Consider the following 18193-nt stretch of genomic DNA (forward strand, 5'->3'; position numbering starts at 1 on the left):
GAGGCTCTAGGAGGGAAAGTGGCCTTCCCACTTGAAGCGCAGTCAGCTGGGCCGGGTGACTCTGGAGCCCGGCATGTTTTCACTGCCAGGAGAGGCAGTTCCCACCTGGAGCCCCAGAGGCTACCAAGAGCTGGTCATTTTCTGACCCAAGAAGGCTTCAGTGTCTGGGTGGAAGGACTCAGGTCTTGCTCACAGGGCCACTGCCAGAGGCAGCCATGATGTGTCCCCAGCCAAGGGAACCTTCCTGTCCACCCCAGATTCTCCCTCCCATTTTCTGGGAGGGTCTCCCATGACCTTACATTCAGATCCAACCAGAGGACATGGTCTCAAGTCCAGGAGGCTGATGGGTGATCAGAGTCCAGGCAATGGGGCCACCTCTGCCTGTCCAGGGCCTGGCCCACCAGAGCGTCTGGGGTTTCCGGCTTGGCAGTGAGTCTGTTTTCCCAGGAAGAGCGCGTTGCAGGGCAGCGTGTGGGGCAGCGCCAGGCTGGCCCACAAGGGCGTTTCTGTTCCCTCTTGTCCCTCCACACCCCAGCGGAGGACAGTGAGGTGACCTGGCAGGCAGGAAAATTCCTGCCACCTCCCTCTGCTCCGGTAGCCGTTGTATGCCTGTAGGAACCAGCTTCTGGGTAGGAAAAAGCAGGCGTTGATCCTGCGGATGCCCTGACAGGCCTTTGGCATCAGGCCACGAAGCCTAGTGGGCAGCGAGTTGTGGCCAGTGCTCCCTCTACCCCGTCCCCCCACCCCCCGCCAGCCTTCTGCAGACCAAAGGGGGCCAGAGTCTGGGACCCAGCCGCCTTCTCTGCAGCCCCTTCACCTACCCGCTTCCCTCCCTAGAGCCAAGATAAATGAATGCTGGGAGCCTGAGGCTGTGGCTTCTAAATCCAGCAGCAAACATACTGTGGAAGGGGACCCCACCTCCCTGTTCCATCCTGGCAGGGGGCACACGGGAGGGGTGAGGGTGTGAGAGGGCTGCGGACTTCAGTAGGCCCCCTCTGATCCAGGGTAGTATAAGCATCAAATATGACAACAGACCTGGACGGAATTATGGTTAGTGACCATCTAGACGGGACTGCTCCCCCCTTTAACTGGGGGTGACAAGGCAGAGCAAGAGCCTTTAGGTCACACCCTAGTGGGTCCTGCAGGCTCGGGTGGTGTGCCTTGGCTTCAAACCCTTGGATACCACCCCCGTTGACACAGCTCAGAGAGGCTGTCCAAAAACCAGTTGGATCATTCATTCATTCTTGTGTTCCGTTCATTCATTTGGCCCATGTTTTTCAAATGCCCACAGTGTTCCAGGCTCACTGCTGAGGGCCTCCCTTCCTGTTCTAGCATGGAGCTTTCAGAAGTGTTTGGGGCTCTGCAGCAAAGCCCCTTAAGCAACCCAGTCCGTTCCTGCTGTGATCTGGGACCCACTTGACCTTCCCAGCAGGCTGAGAGCCTTAGCAGCCTTCCGTTATCACCCATCCACTTGAAGGCAGCACAAGGCTCTGCTGGAGGCCAGCGACAGTCCCAGTGTCTGTGGCCAAGCCAGTCTCGGGTCTCAGGGTACCCAGATGGGAGAAGGTGGCTGGTTTCCACCGTCTTTCGGGCCTCCATTACTCAGGTATTTGTGTCTCTATTGATTCAGAAAACATTGACCAGACGGCCCTTTGATGCCAGTCTCTGTGCCCAGTAACGCCTGCCTCACTGCAGCTCCCAGGCCAGTAACAGAGAACAGACCAGCCAAAGGGTGCTCATGATGGGTGCCGAAGGCCTGGGGTGGGAGCTGGCTCTACCCAGGGCATGCTGGGAGGCCTCCTGCAAGGCCTTGCAATGAGCTTGCCCCCTAAGGATGGGTGTGGCAGCGGCTGAGGTGGGCAGAGTGTGGGCTTTTATCTCTGAGGTGGTAGGGTCTGGACTTTCTTGATCCCCCCACCCGTCCACAAGAGCCCACTGCCAGACTCTTCTGCTCATGTGAGCCCACTCCCCTTAGCCCAGGAGCATGATGTTGGCATTATCCAGCCCTGCCCAGCCCTCCGTTGTTGTAGTGGATGATGAAAAGCCAGTGTTTTCCAGCCCGGGCTGACATTTCAGCCAGCTTCCTCCCCCCCCACCGGCCTGCCTCCAAGGCTCGCCCCCAGGACTGTCTCCAGCTTTGCCACTGTGCTGGTGGCGCCCCTTTTTGAGCCTCAGGGAGGAGAGGAGGGGTCTCTGTGCCTCCCCCGGGTCCCCGCCCCTGGCAGGATCCCCCATAGCACTTATGTTCCATCACAGGGCATCATTCGTTTGCTGGGTCTGTGACATCACCCCCCCCCCCGCCCCGGAATGTGAGCACCAGAGGATGGGGGCGGGGGGGGCGGTGCTTGGGTGGTTTCCTCCCGTCATGTGGACGCAGCCCCCAGCCCCAGGCTTGGTGCATCATCGGTGCTCCATAAATAGCTGCTGGTGAAGCTGGGCTCTGCGACGTGCCCCGCAGAGGAGAAGGCGCGGGCCCCTGGGGGAAGGGGGGCAGCAGAGACAGGAGCGGCAGCCGCGCCCGTGGCCGTGTTGGCAGCAAGCCGCCCGGCTTTCGACAGGCCCCCTTCATGCTGTTACTTGTGGCTGAGTCCCTGGCACCAGTGCCAAGAAGAGTCAAGCGGCCTGTCAGCCTTCCAGGAGACTGTCTCCACGAGCGATGGCGGTTAGAGCGAAACCAGCCTTTCCTGTTCCAGGGAGGCTGATGGCACTTGGAAAGCCGCCCCCAGTGTCTGTGTGTCTGTGTGGCCCTGCAGTGCCAGGCAGGGACACCGAGCCCCTCATCCCGTGCCCCTCCCCCCACAGCAGGACCACCCACTGCCCAGACCACCCTGGCTGGCCCACCTCCCGGCCCCCAGCAGGCAGCCTCCACATCAGAGTGGGAGCCTTGGATGGAGTGAGGAAGCAGCAGGAGCTGTTTCCCTGTGAAGCTGCCACGTTCCTAGGTCCGGGCGGCAGTGGAGCAGCAGTTTCATGCGTAGGGTTCTGGGTGGGAAGGAGAGGCTACAGCCGCTTGGATGGCCCACCGCTAACCAGAGGCACTACCTCCTGGGACCACCCTGGGACCTCCAGGAAAGAGTGGGGACTGGAGCTCCGGCCCAGGGGCTGTGTCATGCAGGCCTCCCCCTGTCGCCCTCTGTGGACTCTGGCCCTCGGCCTCGGGGCACTCGCCCCTCCTGTCCTGTGAAGACCGCAGAGCGTGTCCCTGGCCCACCTGGGCCAGTCACCATCAGGCCTCACAGTCACAGCGCTGTGGCCCTGAGATGTCTAAGGCCCACAAAAAAGCATCCCTTCATTTTAAAGTCGAAGGAAAAAAGTCAACATAATCCAACCTGCACTGTATTCATCTTTATACCAATGCAGTCACCAAATGGAGTTTTTAATATTTCTGGTGGAGGAAGGGACCCATGATGGCCCAAGTTCATGGAGTTCCTGAAAGTCACACTGCGGCCTGCCCCTCGCTGACCTCCCTCAGCCTTCATTGCTCAGGAACAGGGTGAGAGGGGCCGGGGTCTCTCTGCATTCCCTCCGAGGCATCCGGCCCCTCATACACACCACACCTGGTCACCCGTGGGCTTCAGGCTGCTGTGGGAGGACCCGCAGGGCAGTGAGGAAACTGCAGGGGACCCCTCCTGCCAGGCTCATGCTACCTTGTTGGCTCGCTCAGCCTAGAACTTTCTGTAGCCCCTAGGTACCCCTGTCTCCAGTCCTCGGGCCTCTCAGCACCTGCTCCTGAGGCTCCCTGCCAAGGCCACTCCCTGCCAGCTGTGCCCCCAGCCACCCCCGACTGCAGCCAGACATACTCCCAGGCCTGGGGCCCCACCCTGGGCCGGCCTCCCCTGACCCCCCTGCCTGAGCAGAGATCCCTCTGCAGCTCTCCTTGCCTTCCCCTCCCCATCAGCACTGCTCTGGGTTCCTGCCTTGATTTATAGCAGGTCTGGGCCTTGCCCTTGTCACACACACTGTTGGACCAGAAATTCCCTTGATGCTTTGCTGAATCACCCTCAACCCTGAGAGTGGTTCCAGGCCATCTTCATGCCCCTCAACTGCCACGTCCTCCTGGGGTCCCCACACAGAAAATTCAGCCACTGCCAGCTGTACATGTCATTAGCAGCCCCCTGCCCCTTACCAGAGCCCCCTCGGCCTACAGACATTAGGAAGAGGTTTGGTACCCCAGTTGGCAAGGCCCTTCTCCAGGCTTGGTGGCAGGGGTGAGGGCACAAGGCCTGGGAATGGTGGCTGGAAGCCATACAGAGGTTGGGAGCCAGTGAGCTTTTAGGAGGGGACTCCAAAAGGCCTGGGTACCATATCGCCCCCATCACCCCACCTTCCTATCTGGCTTCAGGCTGAGACTCAGAGTGCTAGTTGCTCTTGGTCCTGGGGGTGCCCTGGCCATAGAGGCACACTCAGAGCCAACAGCTGGCACCTGGTAGCAGGAACAGGGGCAGGGGGTGTCTCCCAGTTTCTCCCACATCTCCACCCCATACAGTCTTCCTGTTAGGGTTATAGAGGGAAGAGCAGCTGGACATCTCAGCCTGGCTAACAGTGGAAACACATCACTCCCCAAGCTGTTGTCTCTTGTCGTTCTCCCAGGCCTCCCATCCTATGGCTTGTGGCTAAAAATGCCCAAGGACTGGAGACCAAGAGCCCAATCCCAACTCTGGCCCTTGCTGGCTGTGTGCCTTTGGGCCAGTCACTTTACCTCTCTGAACTTGAATTTCCTTGTATCTAAATTGGAAATAAAGTCACCTCCTCTGCAGCACTGCACAGGACCAGAAAGAATACATGCAGCGAGTCTGCCTGTGTCTGTGGTTCTCAGGAGGACAGCTACCGATGGAGCCATTCAGCCCTCTGCTTCTCTAGCCACTCAGGGAAACCCGTCACCCTGGCTGCAGGCTTCAGCAGAAAGGGGCCTCTCTACTTCCCTGACCAGGGCTGCTGGTTCAACCTGGAGACCCCGTCTCCCTTTTGCTGACCAGCATCTCCTTCCCCTCCCGCTTTCTCCTGCTCATCTCCAAGGCCCAGCTGGGTGACCCCTCAGGGCAGCTCTGATGCAGTGGCCTTTGCAGGCCTGTGTGTCCTTTTTCAGGAATTCTGCTGTGGGCCCATGGGCAGCATGAGCAGTGAGAGGTGGTTGTGAACCATCTAGAGTTTCCTATTGCTGCTGTAACAAGTGCACAGACTAAGTGATTCAAACAAATATATTCTCTTAGACTCCTGAAGGCAGAAAGTCTGGAGTGAGTCTTACGAGGCCAGCATCAAGGCGGCGTCAGGGCCGATCCTCCTGGAGGCTCCAGGAGAGAAGCTGTTCACTGCTTCTTCCAGCCTCTGCTGGTTGCCAGCATCTTTCAACTTGTGGCCGTATCTGAGTAGTCTCTGCCTCCTTGGAAACGCGGCCTTCTCTTCTGTGCTCAGATCTCCCTTTGCCTCCATCGCATGAGGAGACACGTGATTATATTTAGGGCCCACCAGGGTAATATCTCCATCTCAGGATCCTTAACCTACTCCCATCTGCCAAATCCAGTTTGCCATACAGGGTAGCATTCATGGGTTCCAGGGATGAGGGCCTGATGTCTTGGAGGCCTGATTCAGCCTATTGTAATGGATGATGACCTTGTGTTTTTAACTTGACGTGCTTTGCTGTTTAAGTTGCACCTCTGTATATGGTCAATAAGCTGGCTTTCTGTTTAGGGTAGTAATCTAAACTTTATTCTAAGTCAAAAAAAATCTTTAAGCAAAACCAAATGTTTTAAAGAAAAATATTAAGTACATCACAGTGCAGGTGGCACCGAACAGTGACTAAAACGAGGAAGGGATGGTTTGGGGCATCCTGGGGCTGCTGCTGGGCCTCGTCCCCCGGGGGTCCCCGGCACCACCTCACCTCCTCTCTCCACCCCTTTCCCGTAGCTCACCATCATCTTCAAGAACTTCCAGGAGTGTGTGGACCAGAAGGTGTACCAGGCCGAGATGGACGAGCTCCCGGCCGCCTTCGCCGACGGCTCCAAGAATGGCGGGGACAAGCACGGGGCCAACAGCCTGAAGATCACGGAGAAGGTGTCGGGCCAGCATGTGGAGATCCAGGCCAAGTACATCGGCACCACCATCGTGGTCCGCCAGGTGGGCCGCTACCTGACGTTCGCCGTCCGCATGCCCGAGGAGGTGGTCAACGCCGTGGAAGACCGGGACAGCCAGGGGCTCTACCTCTGCCTGCGGGGCTGCCCCCTCAACCAGCAGATCGACTTCCAGGCCTTCCGAGGCAGCGCCGAGGGCCCAGGTACCCGCAGGCCGGCCGCCGCCAGCCCCGCACCCTCGGCCCCCGACACATTCCCGTATGAGACGGCCGTAGCCAAGTGTAAGGAGAAGCTGCCTGTGGAGGACCTCTACTACCAGGCCTGCGTCTTCGACCTGCTCACCACGGGAGATGTGAACTTCACACTGGCCGCCTACTATGCCCTGGAGGACGTCAAGATGCTCCACTCCAACAAGGACAAGCTGCACCTCTACGAGAGGACTCGGGAGCCACCGGGCCGGGCAGCTGCTGCAGGCCTGCCCCTGGCCCCCCGGCCCCTCCTCGGCAGCCTCCTGCTCCTGCCCCTGCTCCTTGTGCTCCTGGAGGCCGCTTAGGATGGAGAGCCAGGTGTCCGGAGCTGCTTGGCGCGGCTGCACAAGGGCCGGTGGCCGCCGGTGGCCCTGAGGGCTCAGCAGGGCTCAGGAGCCCCTGCAGGCAGCCGCATGGGACCGTTACCTCTTCCGAGCTGCCTTGGGCCGCCTGCTGGCAAGGGCTGGGGGCATGGGGCGTGGCGTCCCCTCCCCTCCCCTGGGGCCCGTGACAAGGTTGTGGTGACTGGTGCTGTGATGTTTGTGACATAGAGCTGTGCAGAGGGAGAGCCGCCCTCTCCGCCCGCCCGCCCTGCCGTGTGAATGTGCACATCAGAGCCCCTCAGGCCCAAGCCCCCACCCCGCAGAGACACTGGGCGTGGGCAGAGTCGAGCTGCTCCCACCCCCTGCAATGCACTGAAACAGGCCCGGCTGACTGCTGCACACGCATCCCGGGGCCACCCAGACCCGCCACACGCACACACACTTGTACACACTCACACACGAAGCCAGGAGCCAAGGCAGCCTCGAGGCTGCCCCCCCCCCAACCCGAGCAGGGCATCCTTTCCCCCATGGGCTGTATAGGACACCTCCAAGGCGCTGCATGGCCCCTTTAGGAAATTGATGTTACCCTTTGGCCAAAAGATGGTGCCCTTCCTGCCCATGTGAGCCAAGGAGAGACCACCGTGTGTGCCCCCCCACTGCTGTGGGCACAGGTTCAGGCCCCAGTTACCAGGCCCCACCGGTGGGGGCAGGGTGATGTATGTTGGCACGTGCTCTGAGCGGTACTCTGCTCCGGCCCCTTCCCCCACTGCCCATCCTCCTGGCCCCCAGTCCCTATTCTTAGGAAGTCAAGTCTTTGTTTCTAAATGTCTAGACAGAGAACTACCCCCTTGATTTCTGTTCTGTTCTCCCCAGCAGGTGGCAAGAGCCGGTAGGCAGGGGAGCTGGGGCAGGGTGTGGGCTGGAGACCCAGTGGATAGGGCCAGCTGGCCTGCCCTGATCCTCTGCTTTCTCCTCTTGACCTCCACCCCCACCCCCTGGAACCCTGCTCCCCACCCTGTCCACCCAGGTCTGCATTTGGGGGAGAGGAGCAGGGCATGGAAGTTGTCTCAGCCCTTAGCATCTCCAGCGAGGTCTCCTCGGTCTTGGCCTCTCTCTTAAGCCCCATGGCCACACAGCCAGGAGACTTTCAACCAGGCTGCCTGGGCCATCCGAGGAGCCCTGAACCAGTCCCACCTCTGCTGCTGTTTCAGAGAACCCAGGGACCAGCCCCGGGCTGGGTTCCGCTCCCAAAGGTGCGGCCAGACCCCCGAGGGCTCTCTTCCTGGAAGCCGCAGCCCCGCACTGTCCCTGCCCACCCGCCACGTTCCGGCAGCCCCTCTGCTGTTCCCCAGGGACCTCTCATACACTGGCCCAGGAGGCTGCGGACTGGTCCCCGCCTCCCCCTCCAAGAGGTCCCCTCTCTCTGCCAAGCCATGGGTGGGCGGGTGGGTGGGCAGGAGGCGTGGCTCCCTCCCTGCTGGTTTTTAGATGGTCCCTATGTTGGAAGTAAAAAGTGAAGCACTTTATTTTGGTTGTGTTTGATCGAGTTCTGCTTGGAAGTGGGGACCCCTCACTGTGTCCCGTGTCTGCGACCTGTGTGGAGTGTCACCGCGTGTACATACTGTAAATTATTTATTAATGGCTAAATGCAAGTAAAGTTTGGGGTTTTTCTGTTTGGTTATTTTCTTTTGGACTACGTGTTGGAGTTTGTTTTCTAAACAGACTTTGGTTCCTTTGAAGGTGAAGGGTTGACTTTGGTGGTGGGTTGTCCCTTACAATGTGTGTATGCGTGGGAGGGCAGTGTGCAGCATGCTTGTGCATGTGTGTGTGGGGGGGGGGGGGGGAGAGCTCAGTGTTGTGAACACCTGCAGTCGGGGAAGCAATGTAACAACCAAAGCCCCCGCTTCTCTAAAATAATTTTTCTCCTTGCACCGAGCTGCCTTTGGGGCTTGAGAGGTCCCGGCTTCCTTGCAGAGCTGGGATTGTCTCAGAGACAGATGGCCACATGGTGGAGAGTGGTGAAGGGCCTTCTTGGACAGGTGGGGTGGGCTGGCCTGAGAGTCCATCAGTCTAGGACCCCAAAGCTGGGACTCTGGCTGCCTCCCTCCCTAGAAGTGCCCATCCTCACCCTCGCCCGCAGCCCAGGGAAAGGGTGACAGCAATGCAAAGGTTCATCAGTGTGCAAAGGAGGAAAGCTTCCTCGGGGCCAGGTTCACTGCTGGCTGTCTTCACACTTCATCTTTCAAAGCCACCTAGTGAGTCAGGAACAAACACATGCCCATGTTACAGAAAAAAGGGAGACTCGTGGGAGAGATGGACCAAGTGGCCTAAGGTTCCTTACCTAGGGCAGGGCCACAGTGTGTACCTAGGTCTATTTTACCCCCAAATCTCTACTGTTAATAGTAAACACCATGTGGCAGAAGAGCAGCACAATTGAGCCAGGCCACCTCTGAGCCTCTCCACTTCCCTGGCTCTGTGACCTTGGGCAAGTCACTTAACCTCTCTGAGCCTCCATTCCCTCCTTCATAAAATAGGGAGTGCTCATCCCATAGGGTTGTTTGAAGATACAGTGAGTTAATTCCTGTGAAGTACTTAGGACAGGGCCTGGTACCTACTGAGTGCTCAGTGTGGGTGTCATTGTTATCCCAAAGCAAGAGGGGTTGAGTGAGATGGTTGCTGAAAGGAGAGGGACAGGGCCACAGGGAATCTTGGGAGGGAGGTGAACCAAGAAACCCAGGGAGGGAGCCAGAAATAGGGCGGGGGGACTTTCTACAGCTCTGCTTATGCGCAGGCTCCCTCCCAGAGACTCTCGGAGAGAACACAGGATGCTCAGCTTTGGGAGGAAGAAACCAGCTTGGATAGGACAGAACAAGGCCAGGACATCCTGCCTCTTACCCAGTGTCCGATAGGCCTGTCACCCTCACTAAAAACTGAGATGAAATGAATAAGTCCCGGGGGCGGCGGGGAGGCCCCGCCAAGGTAGCAGAGCTGTTGGTACTGGGCCAGCACAGAACAGATTTATTGCAAAGCCAGGGTGCACAGGAGGGAAAAAAAATATCTCCTTCACCATCAGATGAAAAGGCTATGAGCGCTTGCCAGAAAAGTCTTGGTTTGGAATTTGTTCAGGACCCTAAACTTAACCAGCTGGGATCCTTTTCCAAGGACCATGCTACTAGTTGCCCTCGTGAACATGGAAATTTGCATTTCATCATGAATATGGAACAGAGTCCGTGATCTAAATGATTCCCAAGAAGCGGCTTCATCTCGCGCCGCCGGCCGGGTTTGGAGCAGATGCCTCTGCGCCAGCTCAGCTGGGGCCAGATCAGCCTGGAGGTAAACCCATTAGCAGAGAGAGCAGCGGGCCCCTCTCTTCACCCTGTCCCTACTCACCGGGAGCTGGAGACTCTGTTTGGCGAAGCGGGATGTGTAAGGATGGAAGACAGAGAGAGAGGGCCATTAAAAACAAATGAATGAGGGTCATTTAGAAGGAAGGGGGCAAAATTCTGGGATGAAAATAATGACCAGAAGACTTGGTGGAGACCCCTTCAAGCGGGGCCAGAGGGGCTCATCAGAGTAAGGCCAGCATGTGGGGTTGGAGCAGGGGTGGCACAGAGTGGGGTGGTACTTGGTCTCGGGCGGCAGGCCGACTTGGCGTCCCGACTGGCTCTGCCTGTCACTGACTGTGTGGTCTCCCTTGGATTCTTCTGAACCTTGGATCCCTTATTTGTAAAATGGAATTACGAGTACCTACCTCCCAAGGCCATTACTGAAATCCAGTGAGCTAACGCTTATAAATTGCCTTGCACATGAGCCGTGGCGCCCTGGCAGCAGGGGGAGGCAGCCAGAAACGGCTGTCTCTTCCCTTAGCCATTGTCTGCATTCCTGTCTTCACTGCATCACCCCTTCATGATCACAGGCGCAGCGGGGAAAGCGACAGGGACCTGTACTCACTGTCCTGGGTTCTTGTTGGAGAGACGAGTCCGTAACCAAGCAAACGTCCCATGGTAACAGCCACATGAAGAAACCTTTGAACCTTTCACAGGTCAAAGGATCTGAGAGAGCAACACCCTGGATTGGAGGAGGACAGGGGTGCTTTCCTCTCCCATGGGGTCTGCGGGACCTCGGACTGGTTCTCCTGGATGAATCTGGGGAGCAGACTTGCAAAGATCTGGGGGGAGTGCTCTCCACAGAGAAGATAGTGAGTGCAGAGGCCCTGGTAGAGCAACAGCCCTCAGGGTTTAGGGGCAGCAGAAGCAAGGCAACGGGGTAGAAATGAGTGGACAGACCAGGGTCCAGGGTGAGGCCACAGAGCGGCGCAAGTGGAGAAGGTCTTGTCATTCTAGTTTTCAGAGGAAGCTGTTAGCAGGCTTTGAGCACCAAGAGATGGGCTTGACTCTTTTGTTGCTGTTGTTTTTAGGGCCACACGTGCAGCATATGGAAGTTCCCATGCTAGGAGTTAAATCAGAGCTGCAGCTGCTGGCCTACTCCACAGCCACAGCAATGCCAGATCCAAGCCACGTCTGCAACCTGCACCACAGCTCATGCTGGATCCTTAACCCACTGAGCGAGGCCAGAGATCGAACCAGTGTCCTCATGGATACTAGTCAGGTTACTGCCGAGCCACAATAGGAACTTCTGGCTCTGGTTTTGAAGGAATCATTGCAACAAAAAGTGGGATCATCACAGGTGAGAGAGCAGACATCGGAGGCTGCAGCACAAAGCCAGTGAGGAGTGGGATGGCAGCGGCAATGCCGGAGATGACACGGACAATGGGCTTTGGGCTTTAACGGGATGAAGGTGGAGCTGACAGGGCTGGGGAGCGAGAGGTGAGAGCAGAACAAGGTGTTACCTCCAGGTGTGGGGCTGAGCACCTAGGGCAGTTGCTGTGCCACTTCCTGAGCCCGGGAGGACCATGGGAGGAATGGGTCTGGGACGCCGGCATCCAAATTTTATTTTGGGGAGTTCCCGTCATGGCACAGTGAAAATGAATCCGACTAGGAACCATGAGGTTGCGGGTTTGATCCCTGGCCTCGCTCAGTGGGTTAAGGATCCGGCGAGGTATAGGTCGCAGATGCGGCTCAGATCTGGCATTGCTGTGGCTCTGGCGTAGGCTGGCGGCTACAGCTCCGATTGGACCCCTAACCTGGGAACCTCAGTATGCCACGGGTGCGGCCCTCAAAAAAGACAGAAAGACAAAAAAATAATTTTAAAAAAAATATTATTTTAGGACTCAGAAAGCAAACGCAGAGAAATTGTTCTTAATATTCAAATTTAAATAATGAAACTTCCCAGAGCAAAATTTTAAGGAGTGCAACGTGCATAGAATACACTTTCCAAAACAAGGACATGTGTCGTTTGTGGTTGCACGAGTGGACTGAAAAGCCCTGGTTGGTAAGAGGCCTGGCAGGGGTCTCCTGGCTGTCCCTCAGAGGCTGAAGGCTCAGGGATGGCCATGCCCCAGGAGAATATCGGGAGCCCAGTGGGAAAAGACAGCTAATATCTGGCTTCACCAAGACAGGGCTTTATGGCAAATACCCAGTTATGCATGGACCAAAGTTCCAATCCTCATGAGGACAGTTATGGTAAAATTTTTAAAAAGCAAGTTAAAGAAATATCAGGAAAACCAGGAGAGGCACATTAAGTTCCCAAAGCTACCAAATGATTGCTGGAGACTCTGTGGGCGGGAAGGGGTCCCCTTCAACTATCAGCCTTACCACTTGCTGGCCTTATGACCTTGGCCTGATTCCTCATCTGCCAAATGGAGCTGTAGGTCCTGCTGAAACTGTGCTTGGGAAGACAGCCAAGAAATGATGATGCGAGAGAAAACAGAAGGAAGCACCAAGCCAACCACAGACCCCCAGCAAGTGTCGGCCCGTCCCTGCTCATCCCACGAGCTCACACCACCCTCACGGTGGGTTGGTGGGCCTGGATGGCCAGGGATGGGCAGCGGCATGGCAGGAGGACACCTGGTCAGAGGGAAGAGACCAGACCTGGTTTGGGATCCCAGCCTTGTCACCTGCTGACTCTGCGATGGGGGTGACATGAAATGGTTTTCAGCCTCAGCCCTCATAACCACCAGGGATAATGACAGCACGTCTCCACGTGGTTTTCCTGGGGATGAGATGGCTCACATCTGAACCTGCCCTAAACGTGCAGCTGTCTTGACCATTTTCACCACGGTCCTAGAAGGCAATGCCATCACTTGGTTTCTAAGTGAAACCCAAGCCACCCACTTTCTCCGCCCTCAAAGAGCCCCAAATCAAGGATGGCGTCCAGCCAAGACTCTGGTCCTGGGGGGCGGGCAAGGGCTGGGGCCACACCCCCACCTGGAGGCTGGGAGGGTAGGGGGTCTTCAATGGACCCCGAAGAAAAGGAAGATGGTAGAGAGGGCTCCCAGATCTGAAGCCTCAGAGATCAGGTCAAAGAAGTAGGCAGCCCAGGGGCACCTCTGGGTTCTCAACTGGGTCCTGACAGTCCAGGGGCTCATCAACTATCCTAAGTTGGAGACAGCCTTGTTGGCAATCCCAGACACGATCCAGCCGCTGGTGTGGACCCCCCTTCCGAATACACGGGGACTGGAGCCAACCCAGCCAATGCCACGACAGCTCCGTGTTTTGGACACCTGCCATGTGCCAGCGCTGTGCCAAAGGTTTGATCCAAGGACCAATGTATCACAGAGGAGGTCCCTCCTTGCTGGAGCTCAGGGGACTGGAAGCCCAGGCTCCATCGGTGAGCCTGGTCCTTGGTGAGCAGGGCTCCCAGGTGGCCCTCAAGTCAAGGCTGGGGGCCTGGATCCCAGGGACCAAATGCCAAGGTGTGTGGGCCCAGGGCAACTCCAGTGCACACATCCTTCCCTTTGCAACTGAAGGGGCAGAGGAGAGCAGTGAATCCCTCAAGGAAGTGCCAGGCCCTTCCCTTTGGGTGTCAAATATGTGGGATCCAACCTTCCTTTCTCTCTCCCATCTTTGTACAAGCACTTGTGGGCCCATCCTCCGTGCGTCCGGTCACAGTGCAGATTTGGGGTGCATTCATTTATGCCCCACACATTCACTGAAGCCCTGTGATGTGTCCAGGGCCACGCTTGGAGGTGGGGACAGAGCACTGATCCCAGCTGGTGAATGTGGCCACCCTGCCAGGACTGACTTCTCTGGCGAGTCCCAGAGGGAGGGGACGCAAATGGGTATGGGAAACAGCCCCGCGCTCGTCCTCATGCTACTCACTTACAAGTTCTCTGGCCTTGAGCCTCCCTGTCTAGGCCTAGAGAAGGACTAGGACTGGGTCACAGGACTGGTCAGGGGAAAAACATAACACTGTTCAAAGCCACTTGGGTGGCAGTAGGAGGAGCCATTGAATGAGACAGAGACCAGCTCAGCTTTTTTTTTTCTTTTTTTTTTTTTTTTTTTTTTGTCTTTTTGCTATTTCTTGGGCCGCTCCTGCGGCATATGGAGGTTCCCAGGCTAGGGGTCCAATCGGAGCTGCAGCCACCGGCCTACACCAGAGCCACAGCAACGCTGGATCCGAGCCACGTCTGCAACCTACACCACAGCTCACGGCAACACCGGATCGTTAACCCACTGAGCAAGGGCAGGGACCGAACCCGCTACCTCATGGTTCCTAGTCGGATTCGTTAACCACTGCGCCACGACGGGAACTCCCCAGCTCAGCTTTTGGAGGCAGGAGGCATTGGGGTGAATCTAAGCTCTACCACGTAGCTGTGTGTTCTTAGGCAAGTCACTTAAAGTCTCTGGGCCTCAGGAGCCCCAGCTGAAAAATGGGCACCCTGTAACCAATCCTCTGTTGATGGTGGCTTCTGCCTGCAGCCATATCACATAGGCTGCTTCATTCACTCACAAGTCTGGCCCATGACCGGCTCAGGTTCCCAAACACAAGACACGCAGATGCTTTCTGGGGGCCACTATTCACCCAGGCCTTCTTAGGAGGGTATGGATAGAACCTTCGTAATTACAGCTCTTTCAACTATAAAAATCAAGATACGTTTATTAATTAAGCCCAAACCAAAACCACAAACCAGTAAGATGCAAAGGATTTTTTTTTGTTTTGTCTTTTTAGGGCCACACCCACAACATATGGAGGTTCCCAGGCTAGGGGTCTAATTGGAGCTGTAGCTGTCGGCCTACACCACAGCCACAGGATCCAAGCTGCGTCTGCAAACTACACTACAGCTCACGGCAACATCGGATCCTTAACTCACTGAGCAAGGCCAGGGATCAAATCCACGTCCTCATGGATACTAGTCGGGTTTGTTAACCACTGAGCCACAATGGGAAACCCAACAGAGGATTAATTTAAGCAGAAGGGGACATTTTGTGGACACTCAATGGGCCCTCTACAAGCCCAGGGTCAGAGGTGGGGCTGCCCAGGGCCCAGGCTCTCTCCTGCTCAGCAGCCTGACAAGCAGTGACTCCGGCCCCAAGTTTCCCTCCTTGGACCCCAGGAAGCCTGTCAGCATGAGTCTCCTCATCCACCTGGGTAAGAGGGACTAACTCCTTGGGTCCAACACAGCCCTGAAGTCCTGGGTTCCTTTCTCCCTCGTGCCCTTCCTTCCCATTGACCCAGGATTCATTTCTGTTGATTGAAAACGATGCTCATTGGAGTTCCCGTCATGGCTCCGTGGTAATGAATCTGACTAGTATCCATGAGGACGAGGGTTCGATCCCTGGCCTTGCTCAGTGGGTTAAGGATCTGGCGTTGCCGTGAGCTGTGGTGTAGATCACAGACGCGGCTGGGATCTGACATTGCTGTGGCTGTGGCCTAGGCTGGCAGCTGCAGCTCCGATTCAGTCCCTAGCCTGGGAACCTCCAGATGCTCGGGTACAGCCCTAAAAGACAAAAAATGTAAAAAAGAAAAAAGAAAAAGAAAAAGAAAACAATGCTCATCAAAATGAAAACATACATGGAGTTCCCGCTGTGGCATAGTGGGTTAAGAATCTGGTGTTGCCACAGCTGCAGTGTAGCTGTGGTTCAGATTCAGTCCCTGGCCCAGGAACTTCCATATGCTGTAGGTGCAGCCGTTTAAAAAAAGATGAAAAAGAAAAGGAAAATATACAAACATTTAAGTTCTTCTAGAGATCTCTAAGGCCTATGCTCCCCACCATATAGCTGAGGTCCCAAGTTTGGGAAACACCAACTAGAACCCAACTGGGTGGGGAATAGCTGATTTGCATCTGCACCCACTTTTAGAGCAGGACTCAGGAAGTGAAGGAGGTGCAGAGGGACAGAGTGACATGGGCCAGGGTTGAGAGGGAGGCAGAGAGGGCCCATGGTGGGGGGTTGGGGAGCCAGAGCAATGTGGAAAGAGGTGACCCCACAAGGAGTCAGGAAGTCCACAGACGCTTCATCTCCAGGCTCTCCAGGGCAGGGAGGCAGGGTGTGGGCCGGACCTCAAGACAAGTCGCCAGGCCCAGGCCAGGCTGAGGACCAGCAGCAATAAAGAATCGGCCACAGTAGTAATGGTTCACCCTGCATGGTGCTTGGCACGTGCCAGGCACTGCTCTCCCACCAAGTGTGTAACACTGGTTCCCCCATCCCCAGGTTAACACCTGGCCCAGGTCACAGCCTTCCGGCTGAAGGTGGACGGTCTTTCAGTCACCATGTGCTCAGCTGGGCTGCTGAGAGTGTACTGGCTCCCTCCCTGGGCCTCGGGGCCCTTCTGTATGAGTCCACTCGGGGATCCACCCGGCTGCTGCCACCCCCAGACCTCGTTGCCTCCTCACCCTCCTGCTGGTACAGCAAGCCCCAGCCCAGGGCCTGGGTGCCTCCCTCCCCACTGAGGCAGTGGGGACATGACCTGTGCCCTGGCAGAGCCACTCCAGGTGCTGTAATTCTGGAAGAACCACAATGGTTAGTAAATTTCCATGACTTAATATTTGCCCCAGGCCTCTAAAGCCTCATCAGCCTTCCAGTTGTTGCCCTGGACTATCTCACAATCCAGCAAATGAGGGGTTAATGCCTAGCAGGCCTGGGAAAGTTGTTTTACCCCCAGAACTGGCTTCTGAAACATCCCCTGGTCTGCCGATCAGGACCAGAACTCTGACCTGAGCCCTACACCCACCCTCTCAGTCCCCAGGGAAGGGAGCACCTCAGTCCTCCCTCCCAGACCCCCCCAAGGGTGCTCTGCAAGAGAGGGCTGCAAGCCCAGCACCCACAGGGCCCATGCAGGGACAGGACTCAGAACTAGAGGTGAGGTGGTCCCCCCAGGGGGCCCCGCTTTCCCAGGGGAGACATAGTGGCTATGACAGCATGGGGGCAACAGAGTATGCCATGCTCTGATGGCATCTGTTGGCATAGGGAAGGGACAGACGGGATGGGACAGCAGGGGCAGAGGAGGCTGCTCAGAGGAAAGCAAGCTTCAATTGAATCTTGAGGATGGACAGGATACGGCAGGCACCCGGAGGTGATGCAGGCGGGGAAAAGGGGGGCAGTGGCCTGGAAGCAGACCCTCAAATATCTGAGGCTGCAGGAGCACATTGATTTGGCTGCAGTCAGAGGCCCAAGGAGACAGAGATCAGTGCGGCCAGCAGGGCAGGTGGTAGAGGGCCCCAAACACAAACCAGCGAGCTCAGAGTCAAGGTGAGGCCACAGGGAGCCCCACAGTGATGCCTGGGCCTTGTGGCTCAGGGCAGCCCCTTTGGCTGACACACGGAGGTGGAAGAGGAGAGGCTGGACCCAGAGGAGCCTGTGCATTCCATCAGCCCCCAGAGGCCCATCATGAGGCTGGGCCATGGCTGGTCAGCACTTTCCTATGGGCCTCTTCCTGGTGGAGGCAGGTGAGGCCGGCCTCTCTCTCAGCCTCAGCTCCTCTCCTCTTCCTTGCCTCCCGGTCTCTAGCTCCCAAAGGGCAGGAAAGGGGCCGCTGAGCCCTTCCAGTTGGGTTCATGTGGAGAGGAGAGGCAAGCCGTTTGTAGTGGAAATCTGCTGCCCTCTGCAGGACAGTTCTAGAACTATAGTCACTCAAGGCCCTCTGGCAGAGAATAGGAGCCAAAATGCAAAGCAGACCCAGCTGGGGTGGCGAGCATGGTCATCCACCCCAGTTCAGCAGTGCCTCTGGAGGTCCCAGCATCCCCCTCTGATAATCTCAACAGATGCCAAGCCCATTGGGTGTCCCCTCAGTGACCTCATCTACGCCACCCTGGCCTGGCAAGGGGCTCTCGTTATCCGTAGTTTGTATTTGAGGCTTGGAGAAGCAGTGAACTTGCCTAAGAAGCCAGCTGGTTCAAAGCCAAGTCTGTCTGCCTCCCAGACCCATGCTTCTCTTTGGTCCTCATGCCTTCCTGGACTCCTGTCCCTCTACTCCTGTCCTGGCTCTTTTCTCCCTGGCATTTATGTGACATCTTGTCTTCTCATTGTTTGCTTGTCTATGTTCTGCATCCCTGACCCTCCACCCAGGAAAGCTCAGAGAGGGCAGGGTCTCATCCTGGCTCACGTGTGTATGTCCACATCAGCTAGGACAGGGCCACTCTCATGACGGTCTAGTCCCAGCCATGTCTCTCTGTGAGCCTTGAAGGGGCCAGACTCTGTCTCCAAGTTTAGCTGGT

The 18193-nt window shown here is 56.8% G+C and overlaps 1 protein-coding gene across 3 annotated transcripts in view; it reads left to right on the plus strand.

Annotated features, from left to right (window-relative positions):
- RGMA (repulsive guidance molecule family member a) overlaps nt 1-8322 on the plus strand; it is a 47364-nt gene extending 39042 nt beyond the window's left edge. For 2 of the 3 annotated variants that reach the window (XM_001924865.4, XM_021099368.1), the window contains exon 4: nt 5905-8320. In XM_001924865.4, coding sequence (XP_001924900.2) covers nt 5905-6621 — 717 coding nt within the window. In that variant the 3' untranslated portion in view covers nt 6622-8320. Of the gene's footprint in view, nt 1-5904 lie in introns of all 3 variants that reach the window. The other variant, XM_005666293.3, reaches the window with a different exon arrangement.

The sequence above is a fragment of the Sus scrofa genome, chromosome 7 (genome assembly GCF_000003025.6).
Source record: "Sus scrofa isolate TJ Tabasco breed Duroc chromosome 7, Sscrofa11.1, whole genome shotgun sequence".
NCBI classification, from domain to species: domain Eukaryota; kingdom Metazoa; phylum Chordata; class Mammalia; order Artiodactyla; family Suidae; genus Sus; species Sus scrofa.